Source organism: Chiloscyllium plagiosum, chromosome 30, assembly GCF_004010195.1.
Source record: "Chiloscyllium plagiosum isolate BGI_BamShark_2017 chromosome 30, ASM401019v2, whole genome shotgun sequence".
Lineage (NCBI taxonomy): Eukaryota > Metazoa > Chordata > Chondrichthyes > Orectolobiformes > Hemiscylliidae > Chiloscyllium > Chiloscyllium plagiosum.
The window spans coordinates 40,923,851-40,943,342 of NC_057739.1; the positions used below are offsets into that span (position 1 = coordinate 40,923,851).

General features: G+C 38.8%; 1 protein-coding gene across 2 annotated transcripts in view; it reads right to left on the reverse strand.

Moving 5' to 3' along the window:
- The window catches only part of lhx3 (LIM homeobox 3), a 169,848-nt gene that overhangs the window by 104,071 nt on the left and 46,285 nt on the right, over positions 1-19,492 (reverse strand). The window contains exons 7-10 of one of the 2 annotated variants that reach the window (XM_043720493.1): positions 18,702-18,845; positions 14,922-15,051; positions 6,774-6,896; positions 5,723-5,859 (exon numbers count right to left, since the gene is read on the reverse strand). In XM_043720493.1, coding sequence (XP_043576428.1) covers positions 5,723-5,859; positions 6,774-6,896; positions 14,922-15,051; positions 18,702-18,845 — 534 coding nt within the window. Of the gene's footprint in view, positions 1-5,708; positions 5,860-6,773; positions 6,897-14,921; positions 15,052-18,701; positions 18,846-19,492 lie in introns of both variants that reach the window. The other variant, XM_043720489.1, reaches the window with a different exon arrangement.

Genomic DNA, 19,492 nt, shown 5'->3' on the forward strand with positions numbered 1-19,492 from the left:
GATTCCTGATGACATGCTTTTGCTCAAAACGTCAATTTTCCTGCTCCTCAGATGCTGCCTGACCTGCTGTGCTTTTCCAGCACCACACTCTCAACGTTAATCTCTAGCATCTGCAGTCCTTGCTTACTCCTAGCTTTCCTCATAAGGAAATTCACTCATTCCAGGTGTCCAAAGATCTTCTCTAAATTCCTTCCAATGCATTAACAACTGATTAACACCACATTAAATAGAGGGCACCAAGGCCTGTGAGCATTCCTGAGATTAGTCAAATTAGACTTATGGTCTATGATTATGTGCAGGCTATGATTTATATCATAGGAAATTCAAGAATAGCTTGACACAGCTAAATATACTTTCCTATATAACTATATGAAATCATAGTTTTTTTCAGGGGCGACAGTCAGTACCTTTTGAAGGAGACTTGCATTAAATTTGTTCGCCCCCTCATCTGGTAGAAACGCAAATAACTCAGAATATGAAATTACAAGGCTGAATTTAATTTCATGTTAAAACAGACCCATGATCAGCATACAAATTAGCCTCTTAGCCCTTAGATTTACCTGACATCAACATCACAATCTTTGTAAGTGATTGCCAAAAGATGGAGCTAGTGAAAATACCCACTATCTTTCAGATGCATACTAAAAAGATCTTTTAAAGGATGGGGGAAGACAATCGTGGTTCTTGGAGGGCAGATCTTTCTAATCTCTGTTAGTGATTGAACTAATTGAATATACTCAGCAGGGAGATATAAAGGAGTCCAGAAAGAAAAATTCAGAGCTGGACTGTGTAATAAGGACAAAAAATGCTGGCATGAGTTTTGTTCTCATCTTTAAATCAGCACTGCCCAGCCTCAAATCTAGGCTGGGTGACACTCTTTTAGCTACATATTACTTTAATAGAAAGTTTATTTCATAAAATGCAATACAGGCTGTGTTGATATTCACTTAACAATTTACCACCATTCAGTAATTGAGGAACTAAAATATTCAACCCAAGAGCATTTATCTACAACGCTTTGTCAAAATAGTCTACCAGCCAATACAGGAAAATCATACAATTTACATGCTTGCATTGTGCAAAACTGTTTTGAATTACATCTAACATCCTAACTATGGCATTTACCGATTTAAAAAAATTCTTAAATCAGAAGTGCCATTAGTCTTACCTACATTCAGAATTAGTCACAATATGGCTAACTTACTCAACACTAACAATTACATTTTCTGGTTTTGCTTCGAACTTCTAACAACATTTAGTATAATATGGCACTCGAACCTTCCCTTTCAGAACTTTTTATTGCTAAAAATAAATGGGCAGTACAGAAATTTAATACAAGCTCTACAAGATTGACTTATACAGTCAGAGTCACACAGCATGAAACAGACCTTTCATCCGACCAGTCCATGCCGAACATAATCCCAAACTAAAAACTAGTTCCACCTGCCTGCACCTGGCCCATATCCCTCCAAACATTTCCTATTCATGTATCTAACCAAATATCTTTTAAACCTTGTAATTGTACCCACAGCCACTTTGTCAGGAAGTTCATACCACTTGCAAACCACCTTGTGTAAAATTATTTGCCTCATGTCTTTTTCTTCCCATTCTGATTCTCATAGGAACTACATTCCTTGCTTCACTGCCTCACCTGCTCAAATGCAGTCACTTTTCATACTGGGTGTCGACCGATCCATTTCCTCATTAAATGGTTAAATTTAACTGATTGCTATAAATAGTGTGTCTCTGGACAATTAGAACTTGGCATTGAAAAGAAATTGGTCAAACTAAGAACAGCTTTACTGCTGAGGTCAACACATTAAGACATTTTTGCTGCTTCAGAACCAGCTTTTCACCATTGTTATCATAATCACCATCACAGGGAACATACTAATGTAGGCAGAGATTTATTTTCAAGTACAGGAATGGACAATCTCATACTGACATATGTAAACGAGTGAAAATAACTGGAAAAACAAAAGGATGATTGGCAAAAGAGAGAGGAAGACAAAAGAGCAATTGATTGAAAACACATAACACAGTGGGAAATTATTGTAGCATTGGTAACTTAACGCAACCCTAACTACTATGGCTAGACATGGCCGGGTCTGATACAAGTACAGCCTGTAAAGTTTGCAAAATTACTTCCCTTCAATACCACTATCACTTGCCTTAAAACAGCACAAAACAATAGGTGTGGAACTTTTGAAAACATTTTGGCAAACTTTTCCTTCAGTGAAACCCTTTATTAATGATCAGAGGATGTAAATACTCATCTCAATATCAAGGTCTAAATTATAGTCCAACATTAGTTTGGTCAGCACTGAATAAAAAATAAACATTACTTTATGATGTACTTGATCCTATCATTCAGACACTAATGGGCAGCACGGTGGCACAGTGGTTAGCACTGCTGCCTCACAGTGCCGGAGACCCGGGTTCAATTCCCACCTCAGGCGACAGACTGTGTGGAGTTTGCACGTTCTCCCCGTGTCTGCGTGGGTTTCCTCCAGGTGCTCCGGTTTCCTCCCACAGTCCAAAGATGTGCAGGTCAGGTGAATTGGCCATGTTTAATTGTCTGTAGTGTTAGGTAAGGAGTAAATGTAGGGGTATAGGTGGGTTGCGCTTCGGCGGGTCGGTGTGGACTTGTTGGGCCGAAGGGCCTGTTCCCACACTGTAATCTAATGTAAAAAAAAATCTAATTGACCTGATACCCTTATCAGTAGTAATGCTTTATACATTTAAGTCTCATGTAGTCCAAAATATTGTCTATTTAGGTTCAATGTAAATTCAACAATGAAAATTGCATATTTAAAGCTATTAGTATAACTGATGCTTCAAAAAAAGCATGTGCAAATAAATGGCAGCACATTACAAAATCTTAATATATCAGTTATAAAATGAGCTTGCGATTTACCACCATAAATATTTAATCATTCACATTTATTTTTTTGGGACCTATTTTGTTTAAGAAGTGGATTTATACTTTGTTAAAACAATCCTTCTGTCCTTGCTACCATTATCCCAATTTCAGCAATTTAATTTATCCTAATCTTTAAAGTGGACAGCAACCTAAACCTACCTGCAGTGCAGGCTTACAGGATCTTCACTGGTTACACTAGTTAATATATCTAATAAGTAGCAGATAATTTTACATATAATCCAGCTCAAATGACAACTCTTAAAATTCTAAAAGAACAGCAACCCATTGTTTGAGCTGTCATCTTTCAGGGCAAATATCAAAGTTAAACTATTCCCTGATTTTACCTCCACCTCTCCAAGGAAACAGTTCATTCTGGAATAGTTACTTCCAGGCTTAACAAATTAATCATTAAATGCAAAAGGTTTTACTTGATGCCTACCACAGGCAGTCTAAACACCAACACATTTTCCAGCAGGGGTCACTACATCAGGAAAAATCAAACAGATTTTTAACCTCACTAGTTGAGGGGAACGATGACGATAATCTCAGGCACTCTGCTGAGATCAGCGAACTCAGCAGAGACCACAGATTTAACAGGAGAGAGCTTAGGTTGTACTGCTTTGTAATGTATTAAGTTAAAAAAAATAGGTTGTTGTTGATTGGAATCAGTAATGAAAAGATGAGAAAGAGAAACTCAGCATAGGTGAATTGACACAGTTTTGACTGAAGAGTAATTAGCACTACTTCAACTGTCTAACTGCAAATAAGGAATCAGTATACCGGACAAACGAGAAGACAAAACCTTCTGATTGTAGCCACTAGCGACAAGGCACTCAACCGAGTCAGATAAAAGGCAAAGTACTGTGGATGTGAGGCTCCCCCCCACCTTTTTTTCATGTTTTCTCCCCCTTTTTTGATATTCACCTTCCCCGGTGGCGGGTTCCAACTCAGCGTGCGAGTGGATCCTGCCCAGGCATGTTCCAGAGGCACCAGAGGAGATCGGAGTGGCGGCAGTTCCAGCAGTAGTGATGGTATCAAGAGCAGACAGCTGAGGTGTCCCCAGAGAGTGAGATAAGCAGAGGACTCAAAACCTGTTGAACTTTTAACTTATTCCTTCATTTTCCTAACTTAAACTACGAAAGACATGAAAATCAACTATTACCTATTTATTTTTCCATTATTCTATGCCTAACTTTTAACTCTCATTTCTCTTACTACTTTGTACCTAAGTTTTCTTTTATACCTAGGTATCTAAGACGGCGCCATGTGTGGAGACATAACACACTTTTCACTGTATTCCTGTACACGTGACAAAAACTAAAATTTAAACCGTGAGGTCAGGAGATATGCAAGTCTGGCATCAATGGTGAGAAAAATAGTTAACACTTCAAGTCCAATGTAACTCCTCTTAGGTTCCAAAGAGTCACATTGGATTTGAAATGTTAATTCAGTTTCTCTCTCTACTGGTAGTGCCATTACCAGATAGAACCTTGCATCACTCCAGGGATCAAGCACATTGAAGACTTCCAGTTAAGGGCCCACCTAAGGAAAAGTTGCTATTTTGAGTTTTTCCATTTGTCAAATGAGAGATTAAATCATTTGCTCAAACAGCTGACCAAAAAATACTCCATGGTATTATTTTGAAAAGCAGAGAAGTTCTGTCTGGTGTTTTGGTCAATATTTATCCCTCAGCCACTATCACAAAAATAGACTATCTTGTTTTTATCACACTGCCATTTGTTGTACCTTGATGCATAGAAAAAGATTGCCTTGTTTCCTGTATTGTAAAGGATATGACATTTCAAAGATATAATCTATTGGCTGTTAAACACTCGGCATGTTGAAAAGTTGTAATGGTGCTACATAAATACAAGTTCTGTCTCACTACAAGCTTGGTGTCCTTTGGAGTCAAACACACAATATATTAGGAACACATTTTTATCCTTTTGGATAAAATGTGTCTTGAATATGGAACTGTTTGGATATCCTGGATTAAAAACAGGTTTACCAGGAAGGGGCATTAGTGTTATTGGAATGGTTCAACTATAATTAGCTAATTACAGGCAAGTCAAGACTTCAGAAAGGAGATTAACAAACCTCTTAATAAATATGGGATACAGTTTATAGCTTTAATGGCTGCATAAACTTGGTTGGCATGAGTTAAGACTTACATGCTGCAAGCTGCCTAGTAACATTGTTCTGGAGTTGGTTTATTGTCCTCCGCCTCGGTCATAATAAGGAGGACTGCAGCTACACTTGTTACAATTTGTATCTCCTACACAAGTCTCCTTTCCCAAGTTACATACATATAAAAGGTCTACTCCAAAGTAGTGCAATCTATTATCACCCAGGATTTAAAATACAACCAAAGTGCTCATTTGGTTCAATGGTTTGCCCAACACGTCTCAGAAGTCATGCTGTATTTGCATCATCCTGTGTTGAAAACCAAATAATGAAAGGCAATCAAACCTCTGCAATCAAGTTACTTTAGAATAAAATAGATGACGAGAATGCATTAGACACCTCTATACTTAAGCTAACAGAAAAAAGCTAATTTGCTTTCACCCCAGTAGGTCCAATGAGTCACCTTTAAACTACCAGAATTCGTCTTCGGTGTGTTACTACCGCTTAGGTTTCTTAAAATGAAATACAACTTTTAATTCAATGCAGTGATGGATAAAGTGTGCAGGGCAAATCTATAGTGGTCAGATTTTCTGGTCATTAGCATCACTAATTCTTTCTGGATTACAGAAGATAAAGTAACCTTGGAAAGAAATTGTTTTACCAGGAAGGATGTGCATTGTAGGATGCGTCGCAGCTTGTACTGTCAAGGTATGGAAGAGTGTCCAAAGTGAGCACGGGTAACCTCTGTACTGGGGCTGGCTGCCCTGACAGCCAACCCACTCAACACGATTTGTAAGAAACATTCCAGATATCTGCAAAAGTAGGATGCACAGAAAAAAAATGAACTTGATGCTGAAGCGGTCATCATACATTTGGACGTACAAGCATCTTGACATAGCTGGATAGGCTCGATGCCAGAATGATGTTTTACCTAAGTAGTCTGGAACAGGAAGTCATTTTCTCAAGTAACACGGTAGATAACGCTGGACTTTGAAAAGGAAAATCTGCTGCTTTAGAGGCTTGTAAAACCTATGGAATTTTCTACTATACAAGACTATGGAGACCAAGTCGTGGAGGAGATAGCAAGCATGTGGATATGATCTACTTGGATTTCCAGAGGGCCTTTCACAAGATACAACACAGGAAACTAGTAAATAAGAGCCCATGGTGTTAGGGTCAAGGTACTGGCATAGATAGAGGCGGCGCTGTTGGCTGAAAGTAGCTCTTTTTCAAATGGCAGCCAGTGACTAGTGGAGAAACCACAGGGGTCCATGTTGGGACCACAACTAATCACATTATACATTAATGATCTGGATGAAGGAACTGACAGCACTGTTGCTAAGTTTACAGGTACAAATATAGCTGGAGGGTTAATGAGAACCAAAGATTAAGCTAAAACCATGAATGGCTAGAGAGAAGTTTGCTTGTGGGCAAGTATTTTCAGATGATGAAATATACTTTTAAAGATATGGTTTTTTTGATTTAAATCTCAGCTGTTAAAAAAGGGTTAGAAAATGAGGAAATAATATTTATTCACATGGTAATGGCAAATTGAAGAGTCATGGCTGTCCGTTTCTTCCAAAATAAATTCAGTTGATTAACAGAAGATCTTTTCACTATATTTGTATTACTTGCAGAAGCCTGAGACATTACAACTCAAAAGAAACAAAATCCTTGCGTAAAGGACATGTCAGGTAGTGGTTTCAGTGGCAAACAAGATATTTACCCTCATTTTGTTATTCACCAAATCGAGGATTGCATTGTATGGGATTTTATCCAATGGGAGGCTGACTAACCACTCCTGCAGTGTTTCCAGTAACTTCACTGCTGGTTGCTGACCAGGGAACAACTGTGAAAGAATAGGAAAATAGTTACTTGTCAAAGCAGATTTCTTTAGGAGCTGAAGGTTAATAAAGAAACAAGATATGACCATTTGACGAATCCTGTGATAGAAGGTTTTCCATTTCAATTGTAATTAGTATTCAGCGTGCTCAATTTATAGCTTAACAGACCTATCCAGCGATTGATAATGATGGTCTAATCTTGCTTGCTGAGAGCCATTTCCCAGTTAACTTTTGTATAAAAAAGTTAAGATTTTAGGTTACAGGACAGTACTGTCTTGTGATTATTTCAGGCATTCATTTTCGTTATGGGTTTAGAGTAAACCACATGTGAAATCCTATTATCACTCCGATCAGTTTCTTAGATATACAGCCACAGTCATGCTCAAGGGAGGTGCCCTCTGGTGGTGAAGAGGTAGTGTCCCTACCCTGAACCAAGATACCCGGTTCAAGTCCCATCTGCTCTACTGGTGTGTAATAGCATCGCTGAACAGTTTGATTAGAAAAATGTATTAAATTTTTTAAAAATAGACTTGAGGGACTGTGGAATACTGAAGTCTGTGATTGAAGACACTCAAGAAATGAGTCAGATAGTTCAGGGCAAGTGGAAAAGGGATATGAAAAGAGAATGGCCTTGTGGGACAAAGATTATGGTGAGTGCAGGTGAATAGTAGTTTGTCCAATTCTGAATTCTGCCCATTTTCTGTGCAATTCTCAACCAATGACTATGTTAAACGATCCCATGTTTGCAGAAACACTTTAAATTTTGCAAATTGTAAGTTGAGAACACAAGCAAAAATGTTAACTGTATTGAGACAGACAAAGAAACAATCCTCAATTTTGTCTCAAAGCTCAGCAATCTTTCCCTGCCTCCTTCCTATCTCGATGGGTAAATCATGGAACAGAATTTTAAATCAAATCAGCTGATATTTTGTTTCTCAATACTGACCTTATTTCTCATAAGGCTGAGTGCAATACCAGCTTGACTATAAAATATAAACCCTTGCTGTCCCTGGTCAAAATTCTCATCCCAACAGCATTGTGGGTATAACTGCAACATGAATGACAACACTTCCAGAAGGCAATTCATCATTACCTTCTCATGGGCAGATAGGATGTACAGTAAATATTGGCATTGCCAGTGACACCCATATCCTAAGGGCAAATAAAAGAGAATTCGCTGTGTAATGTTCCTAAATAAATAGGTATTAAGTATACCCCTCACTATCCTACCACTTGATCCTTCCCTCTCTTCCTCTCCAGAAGTACAACACAGAATCTACCTTAAGCTTGCTAAATCCCAATAACAGATGCTATGGTTCATTACTCTATTAGATTTCCTTCTGCCACCAAGGAGCATCTGCAAATTGTTGTAGGCAGTTTGTGTTTCACATGATTAACAAATGAAATTTCAATTCAAAAGAGAGCTTTGCAAGCAATATAGTTTATTTGATTTGAGATATACTTCAAATTAAAAAGAACAGCAATATGTTTTTTGTGCCAAAACCAGGAATCATAATCTAGGCTCAACACATAATCCTGTATGGATTAAGCAGAGTTGCTCCACCTGTATTACAGGGCAGACAGGCAGTCCAAGGAAATTAAAAAAGTGCAAACAAAATTGCGCTAAAAGTGGGCATATTTGCAACTTGCTGTGTTTTGACATGAAACAAACTAATAATACAGCATTGTGGCCTTTGTCATGACAGCTGAAGGTGCACATTCAATTTACAGGACTCTGACTGCAGGCATGATCAAGGATGGGGAAGGAGAGTGGGGAAAGAAAAGAACAACATACATGAGATCAAATTAGAATGACTACAATGCCTACAATATGCTTTAAGAGTCCTGAATTTATGCTAGTGCAACACAAATTTCTTCACTGGTCAAAAAATTCAAATTGAAGTCTTCTCCTACCCATGGTCTTCTTCAAGGGTAGAAGATGAATCCAGAACAGAGACTGGAAGAGAAATAAAGTATCCACATAGTCCACAATACTCTCCTGTTGAATAGCCTCCAGAGAAAAGTGAGTGGTGCATTTACTGCATTCACTTAAGCATATTAAAAAAAACACTTCTTCTATTCTAAAATGCACTAAAGTTGACAAGTCTCCAGTTCCAGATGGGATCTATCCCAGGTTACCGAGGTAAAAGAGAGACGAAATAGCTGGGGCATTAACAGATATCTTTGCCGCATCCTTAATCACAGGTGAGGTCCCGGAGGACTGGAGAATTGCTAATGTTGTCCCCTTGTTTAAGAGTAGCAGGGATGATCCAGGTAATTATAGATCAGTGAGCTTGATGTCAGTGGTAGGGAGCTGCTGGAGAAGATACTGAGTGATAGGATCTATTTACATTTGGAAGAAAATGGGCTCAACATGGTTTTGTGCAGGGAAAGTCATGTCTTAGCAACTTGATAGAATTCTTTGAGGACTTGACAAAGTTGATTGATGAGGGAAGGGCTGTAGATATCATACACATGGACTTCAGTAAGGCAAGGATAATATTAGGCTGATAGAGAAAGTGAAGGTGCATGGGGTCCAGGGTGAACTAGCTAGACGGATAGAGAACTGGATAGGCAGCAAGACACAGAGTGGTAGTGGAAAGGAGTTTCTCAAAATGTAAAACTGTGGCCAGAGGTGTTCCACAAAGATCCGTGATCAGACCACTGATGTTTGTCTTATACATAAATGATCTGCAGGAAGGTATAGGTGGTCTGATTAGCAAGTTTGCAGTTGACACTAAAATTGGTGGAGTAGCAGATAGTGAAGGGGACTGTCAGAAAATATAACAGAATATCTATAGATGGGACACAGTTGGATGGAGAAGTGGCAGGTGGAGTTCAATCCGGGCAAACATAAAGTGATGCGTTTTGGAAGATCCAATTCAAAAGCAAACTATAATGGTATATGGAAAAGCCCTGGGAAAAATTAATGTACATAGATATCTGAGTGTTCAGGCCCATTGCACCCTGAAGCTGGCAACACAGGTTAATATGTGGTGGCTCACGGCATGCTTTCCTTCATCGGACGATAATTGAGTTGGCATGTCATGTTACAGTTGTATGGGACTTTGGTTCAGCCACATTTGGAATATTGCGTACAGTTCTGGTTGTCGCATCACCAAAAGGATGTGGATGCTTTGGAAAGGGTGCACAGGAGGTTCACCAGGATCTGGAGGGTGCTAGCTATGAGGAGAGGTTGAGTAAATTAGGATTATTTTCAATTGCAAGTAGGAGAGTGAGGGGGACCTGATTGAGGCCTACAAAATCTTGAAGTGCAGACAGGGTGGATAGCAAGAAACTTTATCCCCCCCAGAGTGGAGGACTCAATTACTAGGGGTCACGAGTTCAAAGTGAGAGAAGAAAAGTTTAGGGGCAATATGCATGGAAAGTTCTTCATGCCTGAAACGGGTTGCCAGCAGAGGTGGTAAAGACAGGCACAATAGCGTCATTTAAGATATATCTAGACAGATACACGAATGGGCAGAAAGCAGAGGGATAGAGTCCTTCAAAATTAGGCAACAGGTTTAGATAGAGGATCTGGATTGGCGCAGGCTTGGAGGACCAAAGGGCCTGTTCTGTGCTGCAATTTCTTTGTTTGTTCTTTGGGGGAGGCACTGAAAAGGAAGATCCTGAGGACACAAAGCAGACATGTCCCTTCCAAAATTAAGAATGGTGCTGCCATATCTAGAAACCCATGGTTTTCTAGAAAAATACAAGGGAACATTAAACACAAAAGGAAAGATTACGACAATCACAAAAAAAACTCAACACTGCAAATAGCTTGCAAGAGCATAGAAAGTACAGGGATCAAGTGAAAAAGGAAATAAGGAAATCAGAGAGGACATGAAAAAATAAAACCAGCAAGCAAGATAAAGAAAAACCCAAATAAGTTTTACTAGTATGTAAAGAGCAAAAGGATAGCTAAGGAAAAAGTGGGACATATCAGAGATGAAAAAGGGAACTTGTGTGAAACTATAGAGGATATGGGAAGAATTTTAAATGAATTTTTCATCTTTGTATTCACAAAGGCAAAGGGATATGTGGACAGTAGTCCAACAGGAGCACTGTGAAATATTGAACAAATTAATCAAAATGAGAAACAAAGTGTTAAAGGAATCAGAAGTGGATAAGTGGATAAACTACCAGGGCCAGATGGATTGTTCCCTGGGATGTTGAATGAGGTGAGGGAAGGATTAGCAGTTGCTTTGAAGATTAGTTTCTACAGGTGAAGCACTAGAGGAATGCAAGTGTGGCTCTGTTTAAAAAGGGTACGAAAGAAATGACAAACAATTAATCTTTCTTTGGTCATGGGCAAATTGTTAGAATCAATCCTGAGAGATTGCATAAACTGTCATTTTGAAAGGCATGGACTAGTCAGGGATAGTTAGTATGGCTTTATTAAGGGAAGGAGATGCTTTACAAATTTGATTGATCTTTTTGAATAAGTTAAAAGGAGGATCGATGAGGGTAGTGCAGTGGATGTTGTCTACTTGGATTTAGCTAGGGATTTGATAAGAGCTCACATGGCAGACTAGTCAATAAAAGGTAGGTGTCTCGAATTCACTGCTTGAGTTGGTGGTGGAGGCAGAAACCCTAAACTAAAAAAAACCTGGAACTGCACATTAAGTGCTGAAAACTGCAGGACTATGGGTTGAGTGCACTAAAATAGGATTACAAAGGGCAAATGGTCCCCTTTTGAGCTATATCATTTCTATGGATCTGTGGACTGACAGCAGATAATAAATATGTCACTGAGTAATGGAATCTCAGGTACAAGCAGTTAAAAATAGTGCCTCTTCCATAAAACAATAACTCACTTTCTGAAAAACATGCTCAAGTAGAAGATAGTGACAAAATCAAAAGGAAGTCAAATTGCAACTCTCAAGCAGCTGCAGAGACAGAACAGCCTACAAGCTGAGGGGAAATAGGTGTATTCAACAGCTAGACATGAAACAAGATATTTATGACAACAGACAACTCACTCAATTTCAACTTGAAAGAGGGACAGTATCTCAAAGTTATCCGATTGAAAAAGCACTTCAGAGTCTACAGCAGTGGAATTACATGGCCCAGGTTGTTTCCCACTTGAAATTAAAATGGTATGCTACTAGAAACATTACAACACGTGGCGAAAGGGGTCAGATAATAGATTCATATTTCATAAACAAGGGTTCTTAAAAAACATGTATTCATACCAGCAACAAGATGGAAACACAGGTTGGCACTCAAATCAACATTAAAGGTACTTCAGACTGCAATAATCAGTAAAGTTTAAAAGGAAACAAAATGATTAGATAGCAAGTTAGCAGTACACCCAATTTCACTTCATGAACAATTCCTTGGCTTACATAATTCAGATTGCAATACAGTTTGAAGTGAAGTGATAACAGGCTTGGGTCTGATTTCCAGTGCTGAGAAGTGCTGCAGGATCCAACAGAATCCCCAGGAAGAATTATCAGTACTCAGGACAAAATGAAAAGCAAGAAGGAACATTCAAATATTAGAATTGAGGAAGTGAAAATGTTGGTTTCAGCAATAATGCAATTGCTATGGATTTTACAAGACCATGACCTAGATATAACTGGATTAAAAAATAATCAGTTTCTGAAAACACTCAAATATACATATTTGGAAAACTTAATTGATAAATATGGATAACATTTCTTGATTGAACGTGTACACAAACAGGCATTTAGGGAAATTATGCTGAAATTAGTTGGCAAAATACATGTTTCGAACGCAAATTTTAACTTTAGGGCAGTCATTTACAAACTAAAAAGTGAAGGAAGAAAGTGTTTAAGCCAGCCATTTAAGACATGAAGATACGATCAATGGTAAGTGGGATGCACAATTTCTCATTTTCCCCCAAATTGCTGACAGGCACTGTGTCCAGAACTTCCACATCCTTGGAGATGCTGAATTAAAATGGAAGTGTGTAAGGTCCAGTCATTGTTCCTGTGATCTCCAATATTGATTTTCATGGATTGGGACGTCCATCCCTCATAACTAAGTTTATTTCCTTCTCTAAAAGGAAGGAAGAACTTGAAAACTGGTCACAGACACACTCATGAAATTCAAACAAAAACAGACAATTGTAACAATATTGATGGAAGCAGAGAACAAATGCAGGAAGTGCATCTTTTCAGAACCCTATTTGGTACCTGAATGTGCAGAGAGCAGGATTTGCAGCAGATGCCATATTTCAAAATTAATTTGGTATCATATCAGCCTTGTGTGCCATGATGTATGATATAAATAACACAGCAGAGAGAGAACGAGAGTGAGAGAAAACGTGCACTCCAAGGTCTCTTTGTTCAGCAACACTCCCCAGGGCCTTCCCATTAAGTGTATAAGTCCTGCTCTGATCCGCCTTTCCAAAATGTAGCGCTTCACATGCATCTAAATGAAACTCCATCTGCCACTCCTCAGCCCATTGACACATCTGATCAAAATCCTGTTGCACTCTGAGATAACCTTCTTTGCTGTCCACTACGCTTCCAATTTTGGTGTCATCTGCATCACATTTAAAATGGGTTAAAATTCTTTTTCAATGCTCCAAAAGTTTTCACCTCTTGTTGTGACACAGACACGTTTGTTTCGTCCATTTCAAAATTCACTGGCTTTCACAGTTTCATGATCCTAGTATTAGGAGTATGACACCTTGACCAAACTTATACTCCGCCAAGTAACATGATGACCACAAAATAGAGCCCCCAACAACCCACCCAATAATCATTCTGACAAATCCAATCAATCGTTCAAATAATCATGCATGGACCAGCTTAGCCTAATGCCTGGCCTGTCGTATACATTCCACAGAACCACAAAACCTGAGATACTCAATTACACATGCTTTATTTTCATTTCTTCAACAATTCACATTTTCCCGAACTCAGTACTTGAAATCCAAACAGCAACTGTTTTCTCAGGGGAATATTAAAACAATGTCTTCAAAAGACATTGTCATCTGGTACCATTGGGTTACCTAAAGACACATGCAATTGGTCTGGTAACATTTTAATGCATTTACAACAATATAATTTCATGACATGATCTTGTACTGCTTTCATTAAAATTTAGTCGAACAAAAATAAATTTCAATAAAGCAAGCTATATTACTTTCACAGGATTTCTCAGTAACATCTTGGATTCAGAAATGAGAAACAAATTAACATTTTCACAAAATAACCGATGATTTACAGCCTTATGTTTCAAATGATTATTTGGAATACTTCAAATGGAAATGGTTTGCTATGTTGAATTTGGGATGGTTCTTTCAAAGATGTCATTGTGAGTTATTGCAGTGCATCGTGTAGATGGATATACATTGTAGCCATGACACACCCGTGGTGGAAAATGTGCATGTTTAAAAATATGGACAGGATGCCAGTGAAGTGAACTGCTTTGTCCTACTTCAATTGAAGGTTCTTTTATGCCATTTAGGTCATCCTGCGTGGAAACACCGACTGCTTAGTTACCTGTGGCATTGCAAATGGAACAAACACTGAGCAACCATCAGCAAACATTCCCACTTCTGCCCTTACAATGAAGGAGAGATGTGAATGGTTCTGACTATAGCACTACCCTGATAACTCCTGCAGTGATGTTCTGAAGCGGAGATGATTGGCCTCCAACAGCTACCATATTGTTTTCTGTTAGGTATGACTCCAAACAGTGGAGAGTCTTCTCCAAATCACACTGGCTTCAACATCAATACTCCAGGAGGCCATACTAGGTTTCAGTCACATTCCAGATATTGGAACAAAATGAAGGTCCACCTTCCATGCAATCAGGTCACCAAAAACAATTATCTGATCAATTGCATGCCATTTATAAGATCTTCCTGTGCACTTCTGACAGCAGTGACTATTCTTCGAAAGGTCCAGGGTTATGACAACATAAATACAAGTTCTTTATCGTATAACCAGTCTTGGCATTTCTGAGGGGCTTCAATGATGCCTCCACAGGAATATACTTCTGTTTTTACATTAAATGGTCTCTTGAAAATAGTTACCAAGTTAAAAACGCACCTTAGACAGGACTGTAATAAAGTCCTTAAGGGTAGATAGCTCTGGCCCTTCCAATATCTTGTGACTAGCAAGTTCCACTCGTAGTAAATAGTGCAAACCAGACTCCAGATCAGCCATATACACCTTACTCCTGAAAGCAAAGGGAGGCTTGAAACAAATACATTCCAAATAAATGTCTATTATTTGTTTAATTGATGTATTTAGTTTTCATTATTAAGAAAGGTGGTAGCAGAAACTTCATTTTTCCTTTTCTGTGCCAGATAGGTTTAAAGTTTTAGTGACAATGTCAAGGTAAATGTTTGCTTCAATGTGACAGATTAATGCCATAACAGAAAAACAGTGAAGTTTTAATAATTTAAGTCTCCTGCAGTTTCAGGATGTTAACTATTAAATTATCTTATTTTATGCCAACATGCAATCAACAATCTGATCTTTGTTTATTTCTCATCCAAAATAAAGCATTCCTTAATTTGTGCAATGGTTGACAAATGCGCGTTATGAATTCTATATCAGAACTCACTCAAACTTTAAAAGCATTGAGGGGCACAGTAAAAACATTGTGAAGGAGCAAATTTTTATTTTAATTGCAGATTTTCCAAGCTACTTAAGAACGTCATTTAACAAAAATAACTACACAAAAGCCAAAGAAACAGACAATTAAAAAATTCATTCTGAACAAAGTCAACTTTGATCTTTACGTTGTCATTGTCTACAGGAATAGTGCCAGGAGATTGGAGGATAGCAAATGTCGTTCCCTTGTTCAAGAAGGGGAGTAAAGACAACACTGGTAATTATAGAGCAGTGAACCTTACTTTGGTTGTGGGCAAACTGTTGGAAAGGGTTATAAGAGATAGGATTTATAATCATCTAGAAAGGAATAAGTTGACTCGGGATAGTCAACACTGTTTTGTGAAGGGTAGGTCATGCCTCACTAACCTTATTGAGTTCTTTGAGAAGGTGACCAAACAGGTGGATGAAGGTAAAGCAGTTGATGTGGTGTATATGGATTTCAGTAAGGCATTTGATAGGGTGCCCCATTGTAGGCTATTGCACAAAATATGGAGACCTGGGATTGAGGGCGATTTAGCTGTTTGGATCAGAAATCAGCTAGCTAAAAGAAGACAGAGGGTGGTGATTGATGAGAAATGTTCATCCTGGAGTTCAGTTACTAGTGGTGTACCACAAGGATCTGTTTTGGGCCACTGCTGTTTGTCATTTTCATAAATGACAAAGATGAGGGCGTAGAAAGATAGGTTAGTAAATTTGCGGATGACACTAGAAATGTTCATCCTGGAGTTCAGTTACTAGTGGTGTACCACTGCTGTTTGTCATTTTCATAAATGACAAAGATGAGGGCGTAGAAAGATAGGTTAGTAAATTTGCGGATGACACTAAGGTTGGTGGAGTTGTGGATTGTGCTGATGGATGTTGCAGGTTGCAGAGGGACATAAGTAAGCTGCAGAGCTGGGTAATGTAGTTTAATGCAGAAAAGTGAGAGGTGATTCACTTTGGAAGGAGCAACAGGGATACAGAGTACTGGGTTAATAGTAATTCTTGGCAGTGTAGATGAGCAGAGAGATCTCAGTGTCCATGTGTACAGATCCCTGAAAGTTATCACCCAGGTTGATAGGGTTGTTAAGGCAGCATACAATGTGTTAGTTTTTATTGGTAGAGAGATTGACATTCCTAGCCATGAGGTCATGCTGCAACCGTACAAAACTCTAGTGCGACTGCTCTTGCAGCATTGCGTAGTTCTGGTCACCGCATTATAGGGCGGATGTAGATGCTTTGGAAAAAGTTCAGAGGATAGTTATTAGGATGTTGCTTCGTATAGAGGGAAGGTCTTATAAGGAAAGGCTGAGGGACTTGAGGCTGTTTTTATTAGCAAGAACGTTGAGCGATGACTTAATTGAGACATAGATAATCAGAGGGTTAGATAAGGTGGACAGTGAGAGCCTCATTCTTCGGATGGTAATGGCCAGCACAAGGGGACGTAGCTTTAAATTGAGAAGTGATAGATATCGGACAGCTGTCAGAGGTAGTTTCTTTAGTCAGAGAGTAGTAGGGACATGGAACACCCTGCCTGCGACAACAGTAGACTCTCCAACTTTAAAAGGCATTTAAATGGTCATTGGATAAATATATAGATGAAAATGTAATAGTGTAGGATAGATGGGCTTCAGATTGGTTTCACATGTGGTGCAACATCGTGGACTGAAGGGCCTATACTGCGCTGCAATGTTCTATTTTCTGTAACTCTGGCATACAAGCAGCATCAATAATGGTCATTAAATGCCCTTTCCTGCCACTGTTTTGTTATTGGCATGTATTTGTAAAAGCACGATTTGTTTTCCTGGCCATTGAAGTAATCAAAGTTCACCAATACAATGTTAATCAAGATGGAATCACAAGTTTTGGCTTTAAAACAAAGATCTAATGCTTACATTCAATATTTTTGTCTAAACATGCAGTTTTCAGATCTTCACCAGAACCAGGATTTGTTCCTTTCATCTTCTACATCAAACTGCACTACCCTGCCTTGCCAACAGGTAGCAGAATCACATTCTCATTTGTCTGTGTGATCTATTTAATGCGTGCTGCAGTGTTCTTCCATACCCAACTCAGGGCAAGAGTTGAATTGAAACTTATTTTGGGAAGCAGCTTGGTTGGAATGCGAGGCTACTGATACATATATATAAATCAAAGAAAAGCCAGAAATGATTACCAGTTAGGACCAATTCATCACAGGATAAGATTCTTCAGCCTTTTGAAATGCAAAATGATATTTTTTGTTCATTTCTTCAGGGGACATTGCTGCTCTTTAGATGCATAATTTCTGATCTCAACATCATGTCCGTGGATGTGAAAAAGAACTGACTTCAAATAAAAGATTTATTGACAAACAATACTGCCCAGAGTCAGTTTGGAGTTCTAAAACACTCAGATGTCCAGAAACACAAAGATGCTATATACATTTGTGCACAATATGTTGCATATTTGTATACAAACAGGGACATGGCATACATCTATAAAATAGATGTATTTTCCACCACCATAATCATGCTTGGTAAAGGCAATACAGTGGGAACGAATCAAGACCAGAACACTTTGTTCTGGTTTATATTAACAGCAGAATTAGATTTGTCCACTTTCTGTTCAAACTCACTGAAAAATAACAATGAAGTTAGAGCAGAAGGTTTTTTTTTTAAAAAAAATACTGAGGATGAATTTTGAAAGCAATAGTAAATTGAAGCAGCTCCACTGGGCAATGGACAAAAGACGGAACATAACAGTTAATGCTCCCTCTTTACTGTATCAAGTAGGCCACAGAAAGCTCAATGTTTACAAGAACTTTCAGTAATCTAGAGGACCAGATTTGCTGCAGGCTTCACCATGAAGTGATATCAACACTTCATGCTGTGAAATTACAATATTCCAATTCAGCAGATCATAATGTTATGGTGCTTAATGCAAGGACATGAGAGCAGGAATAGCCATATGGTCTCTCAAGTCTGATCTGCCATTCAATAGGATCATGGCTGGTCACTTATTTTCATTTCACTTTTCTTATTTACCCTTATATTTCCTTAGATTTTTGAATGCCACCAAGCTCTATCTTGAACATTCTTGACTGAATATCCACACTTCTGGATGGAGTTGCAAAGAATTACATAAATAAAACAGAAAATGTCGCAGATATAAATCTAAAACATTTTACTTTTCCATAAGTTCACAACCTGATTATCTGTTTGAAAGTCATCAAGTTTTGGAAAGGCTTACCTATCAAAATACTTCCATGGCTTTATTGGACTCATTGCCTCATCCTTCTGCCTAACAAGTGCATTGTATTGCGAAGACGGTCTCTTGGTTACTCCTGACAAAGACTTTAAGTATGAAGAAAAGAATGATCGTAAAGGCTTCTGCCTGTTGTAGAAAGGAAAGAAAAGAAAGGATGAGAATTATTCAAATTAGATTGATTGTTGATATAGATTTTGCCAGATTTCCTAGATTGGCTAGTTTCTCAGCTGCTCCTTACTGATCATTCAAAAGATCAAGTCTTAATAATACACTAATTTATTATTGAGCTACTTGGGTCATGTATTTACTCAACTACAGGTGGATAGAAACACAGATATGATAAAGTCAACAGTATTTGAAGGCAGCTGAAAATGTGTTGCTGGAAAAGCGCAGCAGGTCAGGCAGCATCCAAGGAGCAGGAGAATCGACGTTTCGGGCACGAGCCCTTCTTCAGGAATGAGGAAAGTGTGTCCAGCAGGCTAAGATAAAAGGTAGGGAGGAGGGACTTGGGGGAGGGACGTTGGAAATGCGATAGGTGGAAGGAGGTTAAGGTGAGGGTGATAGGCCGGAGTGGGGGTGGGGGCGGAGAGATCAGGAAGAAGATTGCAAGTTAGAAAGGTGGTGCTGAGTTCGAGGGTTGGGACTGAGACAAGGTGGGGAGAGGGGAAATGAGGAAACTGGAAAAATCTGAGTTCATCCCTTGTGGTTGGAGGGTTCCTAGGCGGAAGATGAGGCGCTCTTCCTCCAGCCGTCGTGTTGCTATGGTCTGGCGA